Source organism: Daldinia childiae (assembly GCF_008694065.1).
Source record: "Daldinia childiae strain JS-1345 chromosome Unknown Scaffold1, whole genome shotgun sequence".
Taxonomy (NCBI): Eukaryota; Fungi; Ascomycota; class Sordariomycetes; order Xylariales; family Hypoxylaceae; genus Daldinia; species Daldinia childiae.
The window spans coordinates 521,263-546,277 of NW_022984642.1; the positions used below are offsets into that span (position 1 = coordinate 521,263).

Sequence of the window (25,015 nt, forward strand, 5' to 3'; positions counted from 1 at the left end):
GGAAGACCAAATATTTCTTGAAAGAAAAGGAAAAGGCGTTGTATTAGAAAGCGGTATGTTGCTGATGAGTATTCTTTTTTTGTTTCCCAGTATGCCTCATCCACGTTACCACCGTGAACTCCACTCTCTAATTCCCTTTCATGCAAGTTTCCCTTCATATCGTTACATCAAACAACCCAGGAAATAGAGGAGATGGAGATTTATCGATGGCTCTTATAACCGGGTAGTCCGGATGGCCATGTTCTATATGAATAACACCCGAGGCTAAACAGCCTGCCCTAACCTCGGTTCGTCTCTTCGTCTCCTATATTTGATCCGGCCCTTAATCAGAGATACGCCAAGAGTCGAACCATTTCATATACTTGTACTTTTGGTTGCTGCCCGTCATGCCCCAGCAGATGGGGATGAAGAAGATGTAAAGGCCGATGATGGTGGCGTATAGGATCCCGTAGACGCTGTACTGAATCACCTTCTTCTGGTTCCTCAAAAGCCAGTCGACTAGAAATCCTAAACTTAGGATCGCAAAGTACAATGCTGGGTAGTAATGGTGAACATAGGTAACTCGGGCCATGATAACGAAGGGAAGGTAGTGAAGGAACCATCCCAGGATGGGGTAAAGCCCAGCGTAGTGGATATGATCAATATCATCTTGGGTAAGATCGGTGAAACCTCGTCGCCATCGGAGGATGTACCAAACGGTAACTAAACCGACGGCACCTAGAGAAACCGTCGAGGCCCAGTAAACAAAGGGGTTACCGAGAAGGAAGTACTTGACAATTTTATCGTCCCATCCACACATACGCAGACCGACGTTCAAGATAGGCCACTGCCACCACTGAGAAGCCAGGTCGTCTTGCTTATCAGGGTCGGGCACCAAGGCATTGTTGGATGTCATCATAGCAACGTTCAAGTGGATGAAGTCGTGGAAGAATGGCGACTTATACTTGCCGGGGTCTCCCGGAGGAACTGTGACTTGGTTAATAATTGGATATCCAGACATCTACGTGGTAGGACTTACGCTTCTCGTTGGTATGGGCCTCAACATTCCAGTGGGTGAAAGTATCACGAGGGTTATTGCTCTTATCGCAAGTCACTTCGATCTGCTTGAAACCCCATTGTGGAAGATTAACGTTAGCAGCTCGGAGATAACAGCCCATAACTGGATTCCGAAGTCTGAAAGCAGTAGTCAAAGTTCGTACACGGCTCTTATCGCGGGAAGACACGTCCTTGACGATTTCGACTTGCCAGTGGTCCTTATCATCACCAATAGTAAGATTACCGTAGCAGGACACTTCCTTCTGGCTCTTGGTAATAGGGGCAGAGATATCATGGGTGTGGAGGTTTCGTCCAGTCTGAGCGTGAATCAAGCGGATGACATCGCCGTTTCCGATGAATCGGGGCTCTTCCTCCGGGTTATAGTCGCGGTCGCTACGGTTAGGGTAGAACCACCATTCGTTGTTGGCATCTTTGTGGTGGTAGCAAGTAACTTGTTGTTGAGTAGACCCCTCGGGGAACGCTTATGATAGTTTAGCATAAATTAGACAGCACGATGAAACGTCAAATACTCACTCTGGACGTGACTGTGGAGTAGACCACCACCGTACCCCATATTCTTAAGTGTCACCTTAGAGCCAAATGCAACCTCCAGGGGAGAGTTCCGTCCAATCTCACTTCCTTCCAGGTTGGCTTGGAAGAGGGAGCTCATCTGCGCATCTCCAGGGCCACTCTTGGTCAAGATCGCAAAATGAAGCGCGAAGGAGAACATGTAGACGAGAAGCGGAATGACGATTAGACCGACGACTCGGGCAGTAAAATGGCTAGCGAGTACCACGACTGGCATCTTAGTGTTACCGAACTTGTTCCAAAGGTCTTCGATTGTGTAGATGCCAACGAGAGCCGTGACGAAGAGGCCAACGAGTTTGATACTGCATACGAATCCTAAGCTTAACCCCGTCATAAATAGCCAGAAGAACCATTCAGGCTCGAAGCTGTATTTTTGCTGGCGATGAAATTTGGCCCAACAGAAGACAGTAGAGACGGTGCCGAATAGGAGCATAGAGTCGAGCAGGATGAATCGGCTGATAGTCGTGTACGAGTTTTCACACAGAACCATCAGCGTAACTAGCCAGACGGCAGGTCGTCTTAGCTGCAGCTCTCTAGCAGTGTAGTAAGCCAATGGCACACATAATATTCCCCAGAAGGCATTAAAAGCTCGCATGAAGGTATAGTCAAGCTCCTCGGGGTATGTCTCGCCAGACTTGAACTCGAAAGACCCATTGTAACCTGCTAGAACTCCGGAGAGACCAACAAGAATTTTACCAAGGGGAGGGTGCCTATTCCACGTATTAAAAACAATATTCCAACCGAGGGTTCTGGTCGTACTAACACATCGAAGAATAGTTCACGTTTAATGTAGTGGGATCCGAATTTGCCGAAGCTATAAAGGGGCACGAGTTAGCGTTGCGGTGAAAGAGCGAATGTGAGGTTTGACGAACTGAGCTTCCTTTGAGGCTGTTAGCAGACATTCTAAAACTACATAATGACCATTAAACTCACATCCCAAGTGACAATTGGGCTAAGACCAATTTTCCATAGACGTGTGAAGAAGGCAAAGGCAGTGAAGATTATAGGCGCAATGATGAATTCCCACTGGTCGAGTACATCGAGGAATGAAGACTCCTAAACACATCAAAGTCAGCTAGTGGTCCAACAAAGACTTGCTGCATGTAATCATGTCTATACCTTCTTCTTTCCATGTATCTTCTTCTCGTCGATCTCCGGCTGCGCTGGAGCTCCTGGGGCAGTGGTCCCGGGTACGATACGTCGGCGAGCGGCATCGCCGGCGGGATCAGCGCCAGACGCGACTGCGGCCTTGTTATCGGCCATGATTGTAGACTATCTCTCGGCCCTGTTCTCCAAGGAGAAAGGTGGAAATGGGAGGGGGGAGTAGATAGTGGAACGAGTGTTAGGGGTTTGGTGTGAAAGAGGGCTTCCGGAAAAGAGAAAAAAAAAGAAAAGGGTTAAGAAAATGAGGGTCCTGAAGAGAACAGATTAAATTCGGTCAAAGACAACAAACGTAGAACATTCTCCCACACAAAAAAAGGACGGAATTAAAATCTTGACCGCGGGAGAGAATACAATGGGAAAAGACTTGATCCTCGAAAGAAAAGCAAGTTAAGAGAAAGGTGAAAGGTGAAAGGAGAGGTTGCGTGGCTTGTACGATAGTGATAACACAAAATACAAAAATACGGGATACCCTAGCCGCAGTCCGGCTTTCAGTTGGCACTTTCCAATCTTCCACTCACATTTTTTTCCTGCTTCAGCTGAACCGATTTAAAAAAGGTGAAGGACAGCCTGGATAGGGATACGCTAAAATGTTTCCCCCCCTTGTCCCCCTGTACAGCTAGCTTTATTTAGCATCATCCTACTATACATGTACCTGTTCTATGTACCTACTGCGTGTCTCTTTAAGGACACTTTACTTGCCCAGGTGCAGGTGCTTGCTTACAGGTATGTAATGTACTTTAGGTAATGTTTCATCAATCTGACACGCGCGTACGATGATACTTTGAAATTATGTAAGTAACACATACCTACCTACCTACCCAGTTATCCCACTTTGTCGGTCCTTAGCTAGCTCCGATATTACGATCTGTTTCGAGATCGAGTCCACAGGTATTCTAGAAGACAACTGCATCTCTAGCCGACAAACATGTGATTGACTTTATGATATCTACCTGGGTACCTAGGTATTTAATATACACATATGGTAACATCGAATTGAGCCCATGTAGTTCCTAACTTCACAATCAGATATACTATTGATCTAGTTTAGGTAGTTTAATGAAAATATCATAGAACCTTTCCGCCTGCGTACTACATATTTATTATCCAAACTCGACCAATATGCTCAGGAGAAACCATAACCATAGCTTAGTAGAGGCGCGCAATTGAGGGTTGGCTCGTAGAATTTCGTGTCATCAAGGGTCACTACAAATAGCTCGTTGGTGATTTCGCGTTCAATATTAACCTGAACTGACTCCCTCGAGTGTTTAAAGCTCATAATCTTCATCCTGAGCACTGGTAGATATCATGTCTCGGCCGACGGCCCTAGTTCATTGTGGCTCGGCCGGTTATACGAAAGAAAGTCCCCCCCATCACAATATATTACGAAACTCATATCTCCATTTCTCTTCCGTCTCTGTCACTCGTCGTAGGGGGCCCCGCATGCGCCGGATAACCCAATGCAAACACTTTACAATAATGCTGGAATACGGCCGTCGTAGCCGCTGGGATTTCCACCGCGCCGTCTATATGAATCAGAGTCTAGTAGTCTCCCGTCACAAATTCAATACTCGCTGTCTCATGAATTTAGTCATCTCGCTGGTCTAATGGCGCGTATCTGCCTCCTCCGGCTGGGCTGCTGCTACCTCCACGATTTTGCCCAACCATCCTAGTTAGCCATTCGCCTACCCGCCCTCGTGAACTTTGACTTTCAGACCGTAGCTGCGGCTTTCCATCTACGATGTTGAGCACAGGAGGGTCAATGTCCATTGAGGGGATATTAGCGTCCGAACCAAGTGGCCGTCCTCGAAGGTCGAGCGAGGGGACGGGAGATCCGGCCCTAACTAGAGAGCCGGTCTCAGACCTCACGCCAGGGGTTCCGACTGCTGTGCTAGCATCTCCAAAGAGCGAGTCCATATCTTCTAATCGTACACCGCAAGTCTCGGGATATATGAAGTACACTACTTCTAGTTAGCGACGTTGACAATGAGGCAGAAGAAACTATACTTACCCACTACAAAACTGACCACACAGAAGAATGCATGCACCAGGTATAGTCGCCACTTGATCCACTCTTGGAGAATAGGGGTCATTTCGCCCACCAACCAGTTGAAAGCCCAGTTGGAAGCAGTTGATAAACTTGCCCCCTTTGATCGAATGCTAAGTGGTAGGATCTCTGGTGGGTAAAGCCAAGGAATAGGTCCCCATGAGTAACCGAATGCGGCGTTGTATACCATGACGAAAACGACCACCAATGTTTTCGTTGCCTCGACATCTAGGTAGATAAAGTATGACACCAGGGATAAAGATATTGCCATTGCGACGGCACCTGTTAGAAGAATAACCCGACGTCCCCATCGATCCACTATATACCACGGTGGGATTGTTGAAAGGAAGTATGTTATACCATTGATACCAGTCATCTTGACCGCATCGTGACCAATCCAACCACCAGATTCGAAGACATATGGTGCATAGTACGAGATGACGTTGATGCCGTTGAGTTGGGCTAGAGCTTGCGCGGACATGGCAATGAAGACCCGGGTCTTGTAACGTCGGAACATCTCCGAGTAAGATCGCTCGCCTTCCATGCGTTGGAGTAGAACATTCATCTTAATTTCTCGATATTCCTCTCTTGCCTTTGGGTTGTGAATATCACCGCCGCCATACAGATTAGCGATAACAACAATACCCTCCTCATCGTGATCATTGTCGAGTAGCCATCTATGATTGTCAACGCAAGCAACTCAAAATGAAAGAGAAAATATTACCTTGGAGATTCAACAATGACTAAACTACCGAAACCCAGCAGGGCTCCCATCACGCACTGCATTAGTAAAGGAATGCGCCACGACATATCGCTTTCGATGTAGCCGCAGAAGTAATCAACCCAAACGGATGTCGTGTAACCAATAATGTTACCTGAAAACTCGATGCAGGCCAGTTTACCCCTGTTGTGAGGGGGAGAGATTTCGGACTGGTAGACAGGCACAATGGTTGATAAGGAACCAACACCCAGACCTGCAATGATTCTGCCCAACATCATCATGGGCATGTTGGCAGCGAAAGACTGTAAAGCGCCACCGACGAAGAATATCATAGAGCCATATAGAATTGTTCTTCGTCGGCCAATGATATCGCCGACTCTTCCCACTATTAACGATGATACTAGGGCACCAATCTCGAGGATAGCAACCATCGTACCGATCTCTGCTTTCGAGGGATTCTTAAAGTAATCTCTAAAGAAGGGGCCCCTACGATAACATTGTTAGAAGATAAGATGATGAGGTTAGCTGAACTATAATAATTGCCAAGCTCTTACGTGATGATACCCGACATAACTCCTTGGTCATATCCAAATAGGAAAACACCTAACGAGACGAATATACTCGTAAAATAGCTGTGAACATGGTTAGCACGTCTTGCTTCGGACGCTTGGGAACGCGTAATGCGAACATGAGGGCCTTGCCCGTAAGGCCGTGTATCCCGGCACCTGGCATGATGGCGGCTATGAAACGCTCTGCTCTTGAGAGACGCCGTGGAGGGACTTCGGGAACCTCGATCGCTTCTTTATCGATAGTCCTAGAGAGGGATCTAGAAGAGCGATAATTGCTATGCTCAGAGACGGAATTTCTAAACTGGACGCGTTTGTGCTTAGGATGGCGTTTCAGAACCCCCGAGAATAGGTCCTCGTTCACGGAGGTATCGGCGAGAGTCTTCCGCAAAGGATCCTCCTCATCTGCCAACTGCTCTGCGATATCACCGGTATCAGTCCAGGAGTCGGAGTCGACAGAGTCGGAGGAGCGTCTCTCGTGAGAGTGCTGATCTCGGTGACCGGCCAGCAATGACGTCGATTGGGCACCGTGCTCGGATCGATTGGTTAAGGTCCTCAGAGGAATGTTTGAGGGAAGACGATTTGATTTTGGTGAAGGAATTTTGGAATTGTTGGGGCTGTCAAGCAGCAGCGCCCTCCTGCGGTGATAGTATCGATTGGAATTGAGTTGGGGAATGCGGAAAGGGTGGAGTGAGTATATAAGACAGGCCCCCAAGATTCAGTGTCATCCGGGCCTGACGAGTGACGAAAGGCGTCGACAAGTTTTCGACCAGCAACGCAGGTAGGTGGATCAACAAGCACAAGACACATGCAACGCTGAATCTGGTCTAAACAAGGTACCACGCACTGTAGGTACAAAGAACAAGTTGCGACCAAAAGTACAGTACCTATCCCGAGAACGGAGTCGTGCTTCAGTGCAATATCAATAAAAAAAAACCGTAACGAGAATTGGTGTTTTGGTCGAATAATAACTAAGAGGCGGGAGAGACAAGTATGTAGAAATCGATAATTCAGTGTATAATTATTGAGACAAGCGATTGAGAAAAAAAAAAAGAATGAAAAAAAAAGAAAAAGTCAGAAAAACCTGGCTCTTCGGAATAGAGGGACAGATCGATAAATCCTACCTGCAATCCCCTATTTTCAAAAGTTCAGGGAGCAAGAAGACAAACCGCTGATCTTACTGATCTTAGGCGTCTTAGCCTTTATAAATATGTACTCCGTCTATTTGGACACTGTACAGCAGCCTTTCTTTTCTGCGGTAATTGCGACGGTAGCCTTGGAGGTTTCAGGGTAGGTGCAGTTCTTGGTGTGGGGTAAGAAACCCCCCACAGAGTCTTACAACAGACGCTGTAAACCTGTACTAACCTGTACTGTACCGTATTTGATTACAGATAATGACCTATTCGACCACTTGTACTATACCGTATTCTTTACACAAAAACAACTGTGCTTTGTACGCCATGACAATTCGTATTTTGAGGTGCCGGATAGCCTAGAATCACCTTTAACATGACTTTTAGATGATATAAAATCTAGGTAAGCTACCTATTGTCGAATACCACGTACAGCTCTAGATAAACGGCTACGTCTTCGTCCGAGCTATTTCACAACTCAATTCGTTAGGTAGGTAGAAAAGATGGTCGTCACATGATACGTCTTAGAGAGTCTAGGTTCAATATCAGGCTTTCTTGTTCTAACGGGGATCATCTTTCTATTTGGAAAGCCAAGCTACGCAAATCAGACCCCCTTTGGGAAGACGCATACGATATTCTACAACACATGTTAAATCCTCTTATCTCAATTCAGCGAATGAAGTAACCGATATGCAGAGGATCAAAGAGCACCAGTCGGGTCAGGTGTTGACTCGTTGCATATTCAGCCGTCTGGGTATGGCGGCTCCAGTATGCATCAGAATGCATCAGAATGCAAACAGACCCACGATGGCATCATAGCTTGAAATACTGCTTCCCCAGGCGGTCAACACAAAATGTCACTTGAGGATGCAACACCCCAGAAAACATCCCTCTTTAGAATGAACCCTTTCCCAGTTCTACCAATGTCTCAGATTGCTACTTAGATATTGGGGAACGCTTGGATCACGAGGTCTTTTTTACTGTAGAACCCTAACAGCCTAGGCTGATCATCCAGTTTCCCCTCGGTTCCCCTCAATCCCCCCTCGCCAAAGAGTCCTTAACTGCACGCACGCACGCACGTGGAGAGTGAATATACTGGGGTATTTCTAAAGCTCTTAAGGGCTAATATATACTTACTAACCTAGTCCGCATCTCGACTCACCACTTTTAATCTCATCGACATCTCCATCTCGTAACACAGACATATATATTTAAGCTTGGGCCATGATGTTCAGAAAACCCACCTTTAGGGCTTATTCTAGCAAACGTTATTATTTATAGTAAGTTCAGGCTATGCTACGCTTATCGAATCGGCGTTACACTACTGAGAGCAGTTGCTCAGTCGTGGCATTGTTCGAGACTTGATAGCTCTTTCGAATATGAAGTACAACCTCCATTAATCAAATACTATAATGGACCTAAGCTTACTTCGCCGGAGTATCTGGAAGCTCCGATGAAGCTCATCGCTTACTTATATACATTCAAGTTATACATTCACCATCCCAAATCTCTGGTTTGGAAAACCTACTTGATATTATCTTGGAAAAGTCTATCCTCGAGCATTAACTGGTTGGATGGCAAACATGTCCAAATTAAGAATGGGCTGAGCATCACCACCATTGACCACTGATGTCGATGCGTCGGATATCGCGGCCTGAGAAGTATGAAGAAATGTGGCTGAAACGTTGAAATTCCCTGTCAGACTATCTCACCATGCGTGCTGCCGCCTCGATAACACCCCGAATCCCAAAGACGCGGATATTGAAACTCAAATGCCATCACGATACCTACTTAGGTTCCACTTCCGTGGCGAGCGGTAGAGTACGACCGGCATGGGACTCTTAAAGACATGATGGTTGCGGCGCTCTAAGTGGCTTATGAACCCAGGGAGGGCAATCCAAGACAGAACAATGCTTTCTAACTACCTAGCTCATTAGGTGGGTTGTACTCAATTTTATAAGCATTGCACAATACATTCTTATAGGATGCCATGTCTTAGAGCGGCTCTCATCAGATACAATACAATATCGTCAAATCACTATCAAGCCAGTCAGTGGTTGATGCGCTTGATCCACATGTAAGGCGTCTATGTATGTGCGTTTCTGGCAAATGGACCGTAAGCGAATTCATCCAAGATTGCATAAAGAACCAAGGGTCGGCGGCGGGTAGTGGTAACATTGGCCTAGAGAGGGACGCAGCGCAAAATAAAGGTATCATAAGCAACCATATTGAGGTACCTAGGTACACAGAAGCCCTTTCGTCATGCTTGTAGGTACGGATCTGTAGGGATCCGTACATAAACCAAGTTCACGACATACAATATCCTATGCGAAGGCTTGGCTAAGCTGACTAGACAACGAGTATCAATGATCCTCGAGAAACGCTACGAATACCTTCTCAACAATCACAGCAGAACATATTAATGAAGATGTGGCAATGGGACGTGAGGTACAGACAGCACAGCTAATGAGATAAAGGTTGTCGTCTGTAAGTGGGCGGACAACAAACCTTCTTATCTCGAGAGGCTACAATACAGTTCATCACGCATGAAGATGATCCAATCCAAATTACTTACAGGCTAATGGATCCCTTAGACTAGTTCCCACACGTAGCTTTCTAAGCCATTCCATGAAGGATGTACAGCCTTTTTTTATTTTTATGCAAGACATCGCGCTGATCTGGTCCTCCGGTTGGTGAACACATTTTTTTTCTCGTCTGCTATGTTACGGTAAGGCACGTCAGGGAGGTTATTGGGTTCCCTCCAAACTTATACAAAACTATAGGCAGTACCTAGCCTTTCGAACTTAACGATATTCTGACGCTCGTACCTCATATTGTGATGGGATTAAACTGATGGTGAGAGTTTTGGCGCGAACTAGTTGCAAAGGTGTAAAATTGAAATTTGGCCGGCCCCCCCTTGCAAAACCCAGACAAACCAGATTTCTTATCCCTGTTCATAATGTATGCCGAATCGCGTTGTTCCTGCCTCTTTTCTCAGGAACAATAAGACCTCCAGTGACCAAAATAGGTTTGGGACAATTTAAAGGAGACCCGCTGTTCCTAATTTCTACCAACCAGAATCGATTCTTACCTTCCTTGCCTACTCTCTTACGATAGATTACTTACCAAATCTACTACGCCATTACCTACACAGGGTAGCTTCGTCTCTCTCGTTGTAGAAGGCGCCAGGGGATCCCCAAGGTTGGCCTAGCAAGATCAATCACACTAACGTGCAACTTGGCCCCGAACCTCGCAAGCTGCATGCACTCATTTCCTCTCTCTTCCATCTAATCATCTAATCCCTCTCCCCATAGAGGATCACACACAAAAAAAAACACATCAATTCACTTTCTTGGAAAACAAGAATTACCACGATTAGGTTCGAGATACCATAATTGGAGAGGAAGGGAGTTTGTGGGGGAATAATCGGACTACATCATAACCGTCCCAGCCTTGATCCAGCCTTGATCCAGCCTTGGTCTCATTTCCAGCCCCAGACTGAATCGAATTTGAGAGCAAACGCGAGTCAGGCTGCGTTCTATCTGGCGCAAAGATCCACAGCAATCTCTGCCCATAATATTCCAATTCAGAATACGGCGTCGGTTAAGCTTATCACGGACCTGTGCACGTTCGGATATCATTATATCGACAAACTAAGAAAGTAAAGCATTATTCATCTCAAGTCCCGTACTCCGACAAACTATCTCTACCTCGTTCAACCATCTATCTTTGCGCGGTTCCCTCGCGCCGCAACGCAAATGGGGTCAACAAATTTTGGTAATTTCGACGTATGTTTTCCTCAGACCAGATTATGGACAATATTCTCTCATTATTCTCACGAGCCATGCTAACATCACTATGTTATTCAGGCGTTTTGCCGCGATTCGACTTTACCGGTCTGCAATGTACGTCCGCTTAGTGACACGGCTATGCAATATCCCGCCAAACACCCGAGGTCGCTAACACACGAATTAGGTTCTCTCAGAGAGTCATGACCAACGAGGCGGATGGGGTGGTTGCGAGCTACAAGGCATCCCTCTATCTGGTGATCGCTACTTGGGAAATCTAGGTTCGTCTAGCTAATACGAAATGAGATGAATTCTCGCTGACAAAGAGTAGGGTCTATATTGCTTTGCGGTATCGCCATTGTCATTTCAATACTGCTATTGTTGCGTTCAGAGAGAAAGAAGGCTGCAGTTGGCCGGAGGTCCGTGTCGAGTACTTTCACTTTGCAGACCATTTAACTGACATAATTACCTATAGGGAGATGCAATTATTCCTCATCGGTTTTATCATAATCGAGATATGCGAAATATTCACAGTTGGGGAGTTTCCTCTTAATGCAACAGTCCGGATCGTACGTAATATCTCTACAAAATTGATAGTAGGTGCTAGCGAAGCTAACTTAATTACTTTAGGCCTTCACCGGAATCCACATCGGAATGATCATCGCGACAACATGGATTCTACTACTTAATGCTATCGTAGGATATCAGATCCTTGATGACGGTACACCAGTTTCCATGGGACTCATGTTCCTCTCTGGCGCCATCCTCTTTGTCGGTACTGGTTATATCACGCTCGACACGGGATTTCACTGGACCAACGAATTTGTTACCAGGGCCGACGAACATTACCGAAACATCGCACTTTACGTACTCTACCAGCTTGCCCCGCTTGTTTTCCTCGTGGCCTTCTTTGTTTTGGAAGCCGTTCTCGTCCTCAGAATCTTGGGTGAGATTCGACCCATGATATACCTCGCAGGCGCTGCTATTCTATTCGCGATAGGCCAGGTCTTCAACTACGTCATCAGTCCATACATTTGCAACGGAACTAGTGGCAAGATCGACGGTGCGTTATTTGAGACGCTCTTCACTCTACTCTCGGTTATTATGATCTGGGTATTCTGGTCGAGCATTACCGAAGACGACTGGCCGATTGCTAGTCAACCCACAGGCTACCCTTAATTCTTTTTCTCTCATTTTACTACGGCGTCGGCGTTTAGGTTCACCAATATACCCGTTCTTGTTCTCTTCTTTTCATTCCTTCGCTGTTTCCCGTCGGCAAATATGTCATTTTGCAGGGAACAGCAATAACAAAAAATACCGTTGAAAATTTAATGCACGTAGAAATCCTAGTTATCTTAAGCAAGGGTGGGCTGAAAAGCACGGTCGCATGCACAATACGAAGCGACGCAAGTAGGCTTGGAGGAGGGAGGAGGGAGGAGAGATGTGATATTCATACATAGGGTGGCATATGTGCCATTCGCCAGTTGGCGGAGAGCTTAAAGGCATGGTTGATAGTATACCCCGGATATGTGCGACTAATGTATATGAGGTCGTATGGTACAGTTGAATAATTCCAAGCTTAACGAGCCACGTTAGTGAAAGTTTTTTTTTCTTTTCGAGGGGGTTTTTTTTCATGCTGCATGACGTGAGTGAATTGGCGTTGTCTACATGTATTGTATGTAGTGTAGAAGTAGCATGAACATGTGTGCCCCACTTGTAATACTCTAAATGTAATGTTAGACATGAACCTATTATCTAGAGCTTTTCTGATTGGCTTAGATTCAAAGAGCTAAATACAAGGCTGTGTATTTTCGGCAATAGCATTTCAACAAAGAAAGAGTAACAGCCTCGTCTTCTTAACCTCTCTATTACTAACAACTTCTCTTTATTTATTTTACTCTAGGTCCTCTAGGATTATCGCAATACTTCCTCTCTATAGCGCTATATCAAGAACTATCATATCATTCACAGGGATATGCTACTCTTCAGAACGCCCTTCAACAATGCTCTTAAGGTATTATAGGAAACCCCCTGCTGCCTATCTACCTACGTTCAGAGCTTAGGTCTCCCTTCCTTTCTTCCCTTCTTTTCTAATTTAATAATACGATACCTCCCGACACGGAGGACACGTTACCCACTTAATTCTTACCATCCCTTCAAAATCCGAACAGTACAAGCACGAACTCCAATTCAGAGCGCGATTAGACCATGGCCGACTCCGATGGCGAATTCCAGGCTGATGATGCCTCTGATGACGAGTTCGGCGATCATCAGGTAACATCCAGTACCCGAAACGATACGCGATCGAGGAATCGGACCGATAAAAGCAAGAAGAGTACTCGGAAAGGCGCGAAGGCCGCCTGGGAAGATATTCAACGGTCGTGGGACACAGTCGTTGAAGATGCCGACGGTACGCTCACGGGAGCGATCGAGGGTCGTGCCGAGGCGGAGAAGCGGGCGCGACTGCTTAAGGATACCACGCCCCTACAACGCGGTATCATACGACACCTTGTTCTAGTTTTAGATATGTCCTTCGCCATGCTCGAGAAGGACCTGCTGCCTAGCAGGTACGAACTGACCATGGCTTACGCCTCCCAATTCGTGAGAGAATACTTTGAGCAGAACCCTATCTCTCAGCTAGCGATCATAGGAATGCGAGACGGCGTCGGAGTTAGGATAAGCGACATGAGCGGAAATCCAACAGACCACCTAGAGAAGTTACAGGGTTGGGTCAAGCAGGACCCTCAGGGAAACCCAAGTCTGCAAAATGCCCTGGAGATGTGCAGGGGTGCTCTATTGTGGGTTTCTACAGCTTAATCGGAAAGGATGAAGGAAGCGGAATGACTGACGATTTTTTTGGGTATAGCCACACACCATCACATGGAACGAGAGAGGTCGTGATAGTCTACGGCGCCTTGATGTCTAGCGATCCGGGAGACATACATGAGACCATTAGTGCTCTGGTCGCCGATAGGATACGCGTATCTATAGTAGGCCTCGCCGCACAAGTAGCTATCTGCGACGAACTCTGCTCGAAAACCAATGGAGGGGAGAACTCCAGCTATAGTATAGCTTTACACGAGGAGCATTTTAGAGATTTACTCATAGCAATAACAACGCCCCCCGTCACGCGTACGCAAGAGCAGAGCAACGCCAGCCTGCTCATGATGGGCTTCCCCTCGAGGACGCTCGCGGTCGGCGGCAATACCCATTACTGCGCGTGCCACAACCGGCCAACGCGCGAAGGCTACGGCTGCACCCGCTGCGGATCGCGTGTCTGCAGACTACCCGCCGAGTGTCCCGGCTGCGGACTCACACTCATCTTATCCACACATCTGGCCCGATCATACCACCACCTATTCCCACTACGCAACTGGGTCGAAGTACCATGGACCGAAGCCAAGCGCTCCAAGGCCTGCTACTCGTGTCTGACCCCGTTTCCCGAGCCTGCCAAGACCAAAATCTCGGTCAAGGGCAAGGAGAAGATCAATGCCGCAAAACCGCTGCCGCCGAGGGGTCTCAGCGAGTCTGGTAGGTACGCGTGCGAGGTCTGCAGGAATCACTTCTGCATCGATTGCGATCTGTTCGCTCACGAGGTCCTGCATAATTGCCCCGGATGCCAGAGCGATACTCGAGGCGCCCGGGATAACGATCCCGGCGGCGGCGGCGGTGGTGGTGGTATTAGTAACGGCGCTATGGAGATCGATTCGTAAATCCTTGGATGGGCTTAACAGGAAATTCGCGTAGTGCGAGATAGATCATATATCACAAGGTTGGCGTAGTCTATTACCTACTTGTTTGCTTGCTTAAGGGCTGGATTTTTTTTTTCGATGGAATGCCGTTCCTTCTAGCATATGACCGACTATTATTGTTGTTGCATGGGGAAAAAAAGGGGGCGTTGGCGGGGCCGCATAATAGTACTGCTACTACTGCTACTACTACTTATACTTATCATTACTGGATAGGGGATTTGCACCAGACTCATTCGAGGACGCGGTTCTTTTTTTTTTTTTTTTTCGTATAGAGAGGGCGCTTCGTGCGCTTAGCTGAGGTAGGGAGGGGGGAGGGGAGGAAGAGGAGTATAGAGGACATCCGAATGGAACGAAGAACAGAAGATTAGCTAGCTAGCTAGTTAGTTAGCTATAACTATTCTATTTACAGAGATGGCTTTATAGTAGCTACATATACAAAGTTATAGCATCGCCGTCTCCAAACCATCCCATCCCATTCCATCCCATCCTTCATCCGTCGATGATGCAACGTACAGTTAGTCAATGAATCAATCTCGCTGCTGTTATTCATGCCATGGTCTCGTTAAGTATTAGGTTATATCATACATGCGCCCTCCCCATCCTCTTCTAACTCCAACTTACAAGTTCCCCCTCTGAGCCTGTTCCCGCTCGATAGCCTCAAACAGGCTCTTGAAATTCCCGGCACCGAACCCGCTGAAATCGTGCCGCTGGATGATCTCTACGAATACCGTCGGCCGGTCCATAAGCGGCTTGGTAAATAGCTGTAGCAGGTAGCCGCCCTCGTCGTAATCGATCAAGATGCTGAGCTTCTGCAGGGTCTCGAAGTCCTCTTGGAGCTCCCAGCCTCTCTTCTCCGTGCGCATGCGCTCCTTCATAGTCGTATAGTAGGTATCCGGGACGGCGATGAACTCGACGCCTCTGGCGCGCATAGCCGTGACCGCGGCCACGATGTCGTGGGTCAGCAGCGCGATGTGCTGGACTCCGGGGCCCGAGTTGAAGACGACGAACTCCTCGATCTGCGACTTCTTCTTGCCGGGCGCGGGCTCGTTGATGGGCATCTTGACCACGTCGTTGGCGCTGCTCATCACGATGCTGCGCAGCGCGCTGAACTCGGTGCATATCTGGCTGTCGTCGACGGACCAGAACCGGTGGAACGACAGGCACCGCTCGTAGAACTCGCAGGCGGCTACCATGTCGTCCCACGACTGGTTGCCGACGCAGTGGTCGATGCGGGCGAGGTCGACGCGCGGGAGGATTGTGCTAGAGGGTGGGGATGAGCGCGCTTGGAAACCAGGGAGGAAAGGGCCTGTGTAGTTCCGTCGTGAGATCAGAGTATGTGTTGTGTCGCCGTAGGTCCGGATCACGGCTGTTAGTACGTCGCCGTGCTGCTTGTCACGGTGGAGCGTGGGGGGCTGGACGGAGACGGCGCCTTGTTCTACGGCGTGGTTGTATACGCCCTCCACACTATCAACTTCAAAGGCGACGTCTCGGACCGCATCGCCGTGTCTCTCGAGGTGGTCGTGCATCTCCTTGAGCTGCTTCCGCTCATCTTCTGTGGCAGGCTCATCTTTAGGTAGATAAGCATATGAGCGGATAGGCGATGTGAACACGAAGCGAACGTCCCCGCAGGCCACGACGTGCGATGTGAAGTACCGGCTACCGGTCTCTAGACCACGGTACGCCACCGTCTCGAAGCCGAAGAGCGTTGTGTAATACGACGCGGCCTGCTTTGCGTTGCCTACCCACCAAGTGATGTGATCGTAACCCTGAAAGTTGGGCACGCCAGCCTGTACGGCGTACTCGTCTGCATTCGGGGAGTACCTAGGAGGAGATTCTGAGATCGCGGAGGGGGCCATATTTGTGTGACTTGGTTGATTGGTTTATACTCTATGGGGTTTACTTAGGATGGTAAATAGATATAGTATAGGTAACTAAGCAAGGAGAGAGTAAACTAGCTATGTAAGTACCGATAGTTATGTGTAATATAATCTTGAATACGAGATCCAGAAAGAGGAAACCTTAAGAGATAGAAATACACATATGAGAGATCTTCAATATCATCTTACCTAACCTTTCCGTCTATCCCTACATACCCTCTGGTCCTAACAATATAGCGGTTAAAGGGGGATAGGCCAGGGACTCTGGGTCGGGACAAATTCCGCACACCTTACCGTATGCCGGCCCCAGCTTATACGGCAAGGAACGTCCCGGACAACCATTACTAGGAAAGGGTCGTCAGACGGGCATTTGCGAAAGCTGGCTTACCGATACGCTCGACGTGATAGGGCCGTGGAGCCTCTCAACCCAAATTCGGGGGCTGCGGAAACAAAGACGTCAGACTGCCGAAGCTAGCCGCTTCCCCGTAGTTCATCCTCCAGGGCCACGCGTAGTTATCCGACACAACCCATTGCCTGTACGTCCAATGAGGCGAGATGGTTTGGGACGGCTAGAAGGGGAAGAATGTATGTCCTTATCTCGCTGACCTTAGGTACTGCAGGTGAAGAAGGTTCGTGGAAGGTAGCAGTAATCTTCGGCATTGTATTGGGTACCGAAGTGGAGAAACGACGATGTTTGAACGCATGATAAGGGAGTACAGAGCTAAGGCTTGAGTACTGGTTTATCATTGATCAAGCCGAGCCACCCTACATGCATCTCTGCTGTATCGCCTATTCCATTTATTCGAGGCCATTCCAGTTAAGATTTCTCGATATATTGTATGACCACATTATATCTGCCGTATAGCTGTTTCTATTCCCACATCGCAATCCGCCCAGAAGCACCTTAGCACTCATTCGTCATCACGATATCTTCGGCCTAAAAATACTCAATATGGCGACAAGCTCCCTAAGCCGCCGAGACTTCAACGTCCTCGAGAAGATTAAGGACCCAGAGTCAAATCCAACGACGGCCGTTCTTGTAGATGCAACACTACCCAAGGATCCGAATATAGCGGATACATCTGTTTATGACCGTGTTTCTCGGAGAGAGCGGGATATCGTACTGGCTATGCAGCAGCTTGAGATGCAACTGGCCGGTTTGCGGCCAGCACCAACAGCGGAGCCGATACAGGAATATCGACAATGCTTGTCTAAACTCGGGGAACTCATAACAGAATACCCAAAATACGCCAGCGCTCGAAATAATAGAGCACAGGTCTTCAGGAGGCTGTACGGAGATGCACTGCTGTTATCTGGTGATCAGGCCTCAAGAGGGTTGTTAAGTGAGGTTGACGAGCTCGAGAAATCTCAAGCAGCAGACTTGGCTCTTTCCGATCTAGACCAGGCCATTTCCCTGTTGACTCCAAGGAGCATATTCGCAGCCATATCACCACAAGCCGGGAAAACTTTGTCACTCGCACACACCCAACGAGCAGCGATCTATTATATGACTTCGAAGTCCTTTCAGGCTGGCAGTAAAATCAACATTGTCGGAAGAAAGGAGGAAGGCTGGACAAAGAACGACTTCGAAGAGGCGGCATCGAGAGATTTTTCCTCGGGAGGAAGATACGGAAACGATATTGCGAAAGCTCTGGCAGTGAGTACTAATCCCACAGCCAAGCTTTGCGGTCAGATGGTGAGGGAGGCCATGAAGAAGGAATATGGCCCCGCATATGCTTCGTAACCAAGCTATTTGGTTAATTTTCAACGAGCCGTTGAATAACTCGGTCAGAAAACAGTTGTCGGTTATTGAAAGAGTTGATCTGACTGAAACCTATTAATAATGATAAATATGATGCCGAATTCTTTAGTCCTGTTCACCACTATCGAGTATGAACTTCTTTAATTGCTTGCTCCTTAGCCAGTACATATATAAAGACCGAGGATGGTGTAGGGGAAGCTATATTAAACTCGAATCTAGTTGGTTGGTACGATAGTCATAGCGACGCTTCAGAAACCAAGACTCTGAGAGTATATAGAATGTATCATCACTTAGTGATAAACACACCCACGATAGAATTGTGTGAACAACATTCTAAAAACCACAAGCCTCTGCTAATAAGACGTAAGAGGGAGGTATGGTAGTCCACTGTTCGATAAGGGTATTATTATGCTTGTTTGCTGAACAGATTACTGACTCGTCTAAATGAAAAACTCAATTAGAAACGAATGCTCATTTTACTATGTATTATATGAGACATATATACCTCTTCCCGGCTTCGACTGTTTGCTGTGTCGTTTTGCCCTTCTCCTTGCCTTCACGGTTAATTCTTGTAGCTGCTGCTCCGAGTCCAATCACGACGGCAAAGATAGGGTCCGCTACGCGGGAGATAATATATGTTGGGGGAGCCATTTAAACGAATCTTACAGTATAAACTTATTTTTGGCTAGTTAATCGTCCTTTATATATGTGGCTAGTATATGGATGGGTGTATGAGTAAGGTATGAGTATATGAATAAAACTCTTGATATAAAAAAAGGCCTCTTGAGCTTTCAATTCATACCCCACTTTTAACTGCTTTAAAAAGCTTAGACCACGTAAAGTAAACCCGAAAAGCCCCACCCCACACAATCAAGCCAATCAACTAAATGAACCCTTTCTTCGCTTAATTTTCTCAGGCACATTTTCGATTTTCTTAGCCCATCGCAAACCAACCTTTACTATTATCGAATTCATTCTCAATCGACCAATTCGCCAACCCACCCGACAACACCTCGACTTCCCTTTTCGACAAACGACGACACCGGAGCCGACAAGATGAAGTTCCTAAAGGTTGGCCGAGTAGCCATTATCACCCGTGGCCGATATGCCGGAAAGAAGGTATGTTACTAGACGAAAGAAGAAACAAAAAAAATAGATTTTGTTATTTGAAGAATTTAAAGACTTTGTTGGATAATGGTGGATTGAATTTGGCACAATTACGATCTTCGAGAAGCCGCGTCGGAATGATTGTATAAGCACAAACATACCTATATATACGGTCCCTTATGATTTTACACTACATCGATATATTTATATATATATATAGTCGGAAAGAAAAATTAGGAACACTATTCTAACGGAATCCACTCTCCAGGTTGTCATCATCCAGCCCGTCGACAGCGGCAACAAGGCACACCCCTACGGCCACGCCCTAGTCGCAGGCATCGAGCGCTACCCTTCTAAGATCACCCGACGCATGTCCAAGTCGCGACAGGACAAGCGATCCAAGATCAAGCCTTTCATCAAGGCCATCAACTACAACCACTTGATGCCCACACGATACACCCTCGAGCTCGAGGGCCTTAAGGGCGTCGTTTCCGGCGAGACCTTCAAGGAGGTCAGCCAGCGCGAGGACGCCAAGAAGAACGTCAAGAAGGTCCTCGAGGAGCGCTACACGAGCGGCAAGAACAGATGGTTCTTCACACCCCTAAGTACGTGTCCCCTCTTCCCTCTACTTAACTTACCTAGGTATATAAACAATACTAACTCCCCTTCGCAGAATTCTAATCCTTTCGTCTGCATACTTCCGTCGTTCGGTCATAAGGGGGTTCGGTCTGGGATGTAAATCGCATCATCAATGGCATTAGGAAGCCTCAAAGGGTCTTGCTCTGAATTCAGAAACATGAAAAATGAACACACATCTGATGAATGAAACCTCTACGTCTCGGCCGTACCATGAGTGACTAATTGGTGCCACTTTCGCTTGCGGATCCCCAGTGATTGATTTCCAAACTCATCAACTTGAGACTGACCGAGCCAGCCCGCCCGCCCGTCTGTACTACACCCCGAGTCTCTGGGCTTAGTACTCTGGGATTAGTATCCGAGTTGCACGTAGGTTGGATGGTTACTGGGAGTCGCGAGTATATAAGATTCCATCACCAACGGATCGAAACTGTTTCATATGGCAACACAGGATAATTGTAGTCATATCTTAGTAGACTCCTCGGAGCCCTTTTCCCATTTTTATGGCCTAAGACTTCGACACTGCAAGGGAATTCTACCATTAATTGTACTACATTTTACCACCCCTCTTGCTGGCCAGAATTAAATAGCCTAAATCTATATTCCCTATGCTCAAAACCATGCTCAACTCTATACTCGAGACTCTAGCACTTTGACCACATAAGAACAATAAAAAACTATTAATTAACGTGCAAATTTAGTCTCATTTTCATTCAGGTCTAATACCTCCTAGGCTCTCTAAGTTACATGAAGACTAGCCCTGTCTGTCGTAATGCGAGCAGATGCAACCCGACCCTTGCAATTGACACCATGTCTGCTATCTATAGCCGTTACAATAAAATACCGCCTTGACTACCCTTTCATCAGTGTCCACGGCGTAAAAGAAAAATCTCTCCAACTACTACCATCCCCTGTGAAGATGAAGCGGAAAATGTGCAATTATGTACCCGAAAAAATCAGGAGAAACGCGTACTAGGTCATCACGTAGCGTTCCACCATCAGACCCTGTTCTCATTAGAACCCGAGTTATAACTCCCATCCACCTAGAAGATTACAAAGGCATACGGTGAAAGGAGAGGTTTCGTTGACACATATTCGCTCATGAGGAGACGCCGAACTTCTCAGCAGCACCAGAAAGGTACTGTGACGGGTCATAGGCGTAGTTGGGGGCCAAGCCACCAAAGAGGATGAACACAAATAGTAGTGCTGCCCCGATGACGACTACCTTGCGCAGAGCAGGGCGCGTGGCACCAAACTCAGCCCAGTGTCGGCCAGCTTCACCAGCATATCCCTTGATAGCCTCAAGACCAAGCTTGTAGTAGACCATACCACCAAGCGCAATGGTGTAACCGAAAGCCTGGAGGCCGGAAACAGGGGTACCCCAGATGAGCATAGAGGCTAAAACAAGCATGACATCCTTAAGGACACCGCAAAGTGTCATGATGACAGCAGAGGTCTTGCCAATCTATACAACTTATTAGTACCTACACTCATTTTCGATGATATGTTGAAACTTACCAAGAAGACAACTGAGACGTTGAGAAGGAAGGCACATAGTCCGTTCAAAAAGAAGGTGAAGAGACCGACGTGGTAAACTTCAGCGATAGAGACCTTGGGTACCTCCCAAATGAGGGCAACGGCACCGTTCATGGCAGCGCAGATGGGTGCAAAGTAGTATAGAGAGACTAGAGGGTCCATCTTGTACTCGGCAGAGCTGAGTAAGGCCTGAACAAGGTTGAGACGGATAGCTTCGAACATAAGACCTCCCAACTGGTAGAAGAAACCAATCCAGACGAATCGGATCTCACCGAACGAGGCAATCATGACACCAACAACGATGGCAGACACGTTGAGGAGCTGCTTGAGGTTGGGGGGTGCAAGACCCATGGCCCAGCTGGAAAGTAGGACTGCAACGGGGGTGGTGGCCTATCGTAATCCTTCGTCAGCAACCTTATACTTCCATAATCACACCTGCTTGATTATTCATACCTTGATCATCTGAATGAAAGCGACACTGAGGTAGAGGTAGGTCAAGTTACCGCAGATCAAACTTAAGCTGAAGAAGACACCGATAGGAACGATAGCGCGGAGGTAGACGCGTCCAGTCATCTTGACAGTCTTGCGACCGTCAAGGAGGGTGGTGTAGCGCGCCATCAGCTGTGTCGCAATGGTCGCGAACGTCAAGTGATAGGTGGTCAAGATAACGGGGTAACCTAGAATATTATTAGACTCCATTTACGGCAGTTAAGTCAACATTCGCTCAAGGGTCTCTTACGGAATTCGAGAGTGTCGAGAATCCATTTGTTGAACAGAATGACAGACGACGAAAGACTGATCCATACTCTGTAGCAACTTGTTAGCTACACGTCCTTACTTTGAATCGTAATTATCTTGACTCGAGGGAGAACTCGACATACGCGACGTATAGAGCCGGGTGGATGGCCGACTTGGGAGGCTGAGGTTTGTCGGCCTCGGGATTCGTGGTAGGCAAGATGGGGCCCTTTGGCTCCGGTCGGGGAACCTCACCAGAGGTACGAATCTTTTCGTCGGCCATTGTATTGATTATTCACGTCTGAAGTGAAGGTTGAATATCTCGCTAGTGCGATGTGACTAAGAAAGGGGTAGAAGGTAGAATGAATTGAAGAGGACACGGATGATGAATGAGCGACAAGGCCAAGCCTGCTGAGACCAATTAAAGATTTAGGTGAATTTTGAGAGGTGGCGTAACTGTTTATAAGTTTCCGCAATTGTTGCCGAATTGTCAACTTTTGTTTTCTCTCTTCCGTAAACTTCAAAACAAGAAGTTGTTTGTGGTGCGGAGGAGAGATTCGTCAACAACTGGAGGGGGGAAAGAGCAGTGGTGACAAGAAAAAAGAGGATGGACAAAAAGAGAGAAGATTGAAAAAAAAAAGAGATGGTACGGCTAATAAATTTTTAGAATCAGAGTGGTGCTTCTAACGGTAGACAGGCCTACCCAGGCACATCCATACGCCTAGCCACCCTTCAAGCGGTACCTAGTAATGCGGTACCTTGTAGGGGCAATTTGTGATCCCAAGAGCTTATCCCGCACAATTTTAGCCCCAGACCCGCCCCAATTGAATCAGCGCTTTCAAACACGGTCGCATCATCAGTGCGTTCCGTTCACTACAAGCAACACTTACAGGCATCTTTTCGGGCTGTATACCTTTTTACTGTGGCAGCTGTTGTGGTACCGGTAAAGATAGGGTGATTGTACAGGTACAAATCACAATCTAATCCACAATCTAATCCACCCCCACTAAAGCTCATTCCCTGGAATTCCCTGCGTCCAGGGGAGTCAGGGGCTAATAATTGCGTAGTGTTGCCCGAAAGGGATAAGCGTACGATGAGGAAATATCTAAAACCTGCAATCTACAGCCGCTGATGTCGTTTTAGGAGGCTCTCATTTTATCATTGGCTTGCCATTGGAGTCCATTTTTGAATACCTATCCCTCTCCCCACGGCAGCCACAGAAACAGGTCATCCAATACAATTTTAGAAGATTGCAATGCTTTTGAACTTGGTTGCTGTTGTGGGTTCACATTAAAGAGTTTTTGTTTCAAAATAACCACTCTAAAAAGAAAAGGGTCTTGCAACCTTCGCGATAGACATACCAGATCATTTTAAGTCTAATAACAGATAGCATTCTTCGCGCTCTGCAAGTTCGTGACTGGTTATTAAGTCGAGTCTAGGGAGTATGTTACGCTTTAGGCTTCCTACATATTCCTTATTCCTGTTTTGTAATCCGTACTTTATCAGCTCATATCATACCGCACTACGAGTCTCTATACGTACATGTAAGTATTTAGTCGGTGGATGATGGACTAGGGAAGCGGGATGTTTTTTTTTTTTTTTTTTTTTTTTTTCATGGAGAGAAATCACCTATACATAGAAACTACGGACGAGCCGGAAAATATCCACCAAAAGATTTGTTTCATCTACTGCTCGTCATTAAGGTATCTGAAGCTTGTCCGTAGACTAAAATCAGGGCGGGCTATCGATAAAATTTACAGACTGTGCCGCCGCCGCTACTCCGCTGTGACGTAGTTACCGCGAAAAACAAAGCAGAAAAGTTCCGATTTCCAACCATGCTTTTTGACGGGTCAGTCTGGATAGACTAGGGGTTATCAGAGGCTATCGTGAAAAAAAAGAGATAATAAGGCTTACCTACGCGGGGTCCTTCACACCATTTAGTCAATTGGCCGCTTCGTCGCGCGGAAACCTAAGGTTTTGTTCGTATCGAACGTCATCAAGTTCCTCTTCGGTCCAAAATACGAGATGCAAAAGCATGTATATAAACTTCGAGGCCACGTATCACGGCCTGAGGCTCTCGATTTGACACAATTCAAGATGTTCAACGTTCCATCGCCGCGAATCACGCCGGCCGCGTATCTGCCCGGGTTTTTATTTTTATTAATTTTTTTTGGAAGAAAATACCTGTTCGTTGATAAATGTGTTTTAGTCAATGTCTTGCCGTCTACTGAGTGGCATAGCTAAGCGGCATCCCGCGTCCCGGGCAAGTGGTTGCTCATGTTACAGATAAATAGCTTGGATTGGTTAAGTACATATGACCTATGACCCCTATCCTCGTTGATTCTTTACTGATAAAAATAAGCGTTTTTTATGGCGTCGTCTACTGCAGGTCAGCTTTGGCCGTTAATATATTAGGCTTGCCCTTAGGACTCAGGGCTCAGGCCTGTGCTCATACATAGAGATACGCTAGCCGTTGAACGTTGTTAGCCACGTGCAATTAGAGGCTTGTCTAGCCTTGATCATAAAAGGGCCTATCCGCGGTGTATTATGCCTGCAGTTGTCAATATAATT

At 47.0% G+C, this 25,015-nt stretch overlaps 8 protein-coding genes across 9 annotated transcripts; 4 read left to right on the forward strand and 4 right to left on the reverse strand.

Moving 5' to 3' along the window:
• Positions 1-322: 322 nt before the first annotated feature.
• On the reverse strand, positions 323-2,886 carry GL218_00124 (Dolichyl-phosphate-mannose-protein mannosyltransferase 2; the record flags this gene model as incomplete). The annotated part of the gene is made up of 7 exons (XM_033576536.1): positions 323-966; positions 1,019-1,516; positions 1,570-2,333; positions 2,387-2,437; positions 2,496-2,503; positions 2,557-2,679; positions 2,743-2,886. 7 exons carry the CDS (start codon positions 2,884-2,886, stop codon positions 323-325), a joined length of 2,232 nt encoding a protein of 743 aa, XP_033441420.1.
• A 1,485-nt stretch (positions 2,887-4,371) lies between these two features.
• GL218_00125 (High-affinity glucose transporter) lies at positions 4,372-8,403 on the reverse strand (the record flags this gene model as incomplete). Of its 2 annotated transcripts, XM_033576537.1 has the most annotated exons (6): positions 4,372-4,745; positions 4,796-5,508; positions 5,556-6,038; positions 6,107-6,184; positions 6,241-6,756; positions 8,393-8,403. In XM_033576537.1, 6 exons carry the CDS (start codon positions 8,401-8,403, stop codon positions 4,372-4,374), a joined length of 2,175 nt encoding a protein of 724 aa, XP_033441419.1. The 2 variants fall into 2 exon arrangements, with proteins under 2 accessions (XP_033441419.1, XP_033441418.1); XM_033576538.1 differs by lacking the exon at positions 8,393-8,403 and having other exon boundaries at positions 6,107-6,155; positions 6,218-6,284.
• A 2,606-nt stretch (positions 8,404-11,009) lies between these two features.
• On the forward strand, positions 11,010-12,218 carry GL218_00126 (Chitin synthase export chaperone; the record flags this gene model as incomplete). The annotated part of the gene is made up of 6 exons (XM_033576539.1): positions 11,010-11,039; positions 11,121-11,156; positions 11,227-11,320; positions 11,371-11,458; positions 11,515-11,608; positions 11,670-12,218. The coding sequence occupies 6 exons, from the start codon at positions 11,010-11,012 to the stop codon at positions 12,216-12,218; spliced, it is 891 nt and encodes a 296-aa protein (XP_033441417.1).
• A 1,029-nt stretch (positions 12,219-13,247) lies between these two features.
• GL218_00127 (TFIIH basal transcription factor complex p47 subunit) lies at positions 13,248-14,752 on the forward strand (the record flags this gene model as incomplete). The annotated part of the gene is made up of 2 exons (XM_033576540.1): positions 13,248-13,837; positions 13,906-14,752. The coding sequence occupies 2 exons, from the start codon at positions 13,248-13,250 to the stop codon at positions 14,750-14,752; spliced, it is 1,437 nt and encodes a 478-aa protein (XP_033441413.1).
• A 656-nt stretch (positions 14,753-15,408) lies between these two features.
• On the reverse strand, positions 15,409-16,647 carry GL218_00128 (4-hydroxyphenylpyruvate dioxygenase; the record flags this gene model as incomplete). The annotated part of the gene is made up of 1 exon (XM_033576541.1): positions 15,409-16,647. One exon carries the CDS (start codon positions 16,645-16,647, stop codon positions 15,409-15,411), a length of 1,239 nt encoding a protein of 412 aa, XP_033442031.1.
• A 973-nt stretch (positions 16,648-17,620) lies between these two features.
• On the forward strand, positions 17,621-18,412 carry GL218_00129 (uncharacterized protein; the record flags this gene model as incomplete). Its single annotated transcript, XM_033576542.1, has 1 exon — positions 17,621-18,412. One exon carries the CDS (start codon positions 17,621-17,623, stop codon positions 18,410-18,412), a length of 792 nt encoding a protein of 263 aa, XP_033442030.1.
• Positions 18,413-19,486: 1,074 nt separating this feature from the next.
• On the forward strand, positions 19,487-20,218 carry GL218_00130 (60S ribosomal protein L27-B; the record flags this gene model as incomplete). Its single annotated transcript, XM_033576543.1, has 3 exons — positions 19,487-19,549; positions 19,806-20,142; positions 20,211-20,218. The coding sequence occupies 3 exons, from the start codon at positions 19,487-19,489 to the stop codon at positions 20,216-20,218; spliced, it is 408 nt and encodes a 135-aa protein (XP_033441560.1).
• Positions 20,219-21,272: 1,054 nt separating this feature from the next.
• On the reverse strand, positions 21,273-22,727 carry GL218_00131 (uncharacterized protein; the record flags this gene model as incomplete). The annotated part of the gene is made up of 5 exons (XM_033576544.1): positions 21,273-21,638; positions 21,692-22,099; positions 22,163-22,386; positions 22,449-22,516; positions 22,591-22,727. The coding sequence occupies 5 exons, from the start codon at positions 22,725-22,727 to the stop codon at positions 21,273-21,275; spliced, it is 1,203 nt and encodes a 400-aa protein (XP_033441561.1).
• Positions 22,728-25,015: the final 2,288 nt, after the last annotated feature.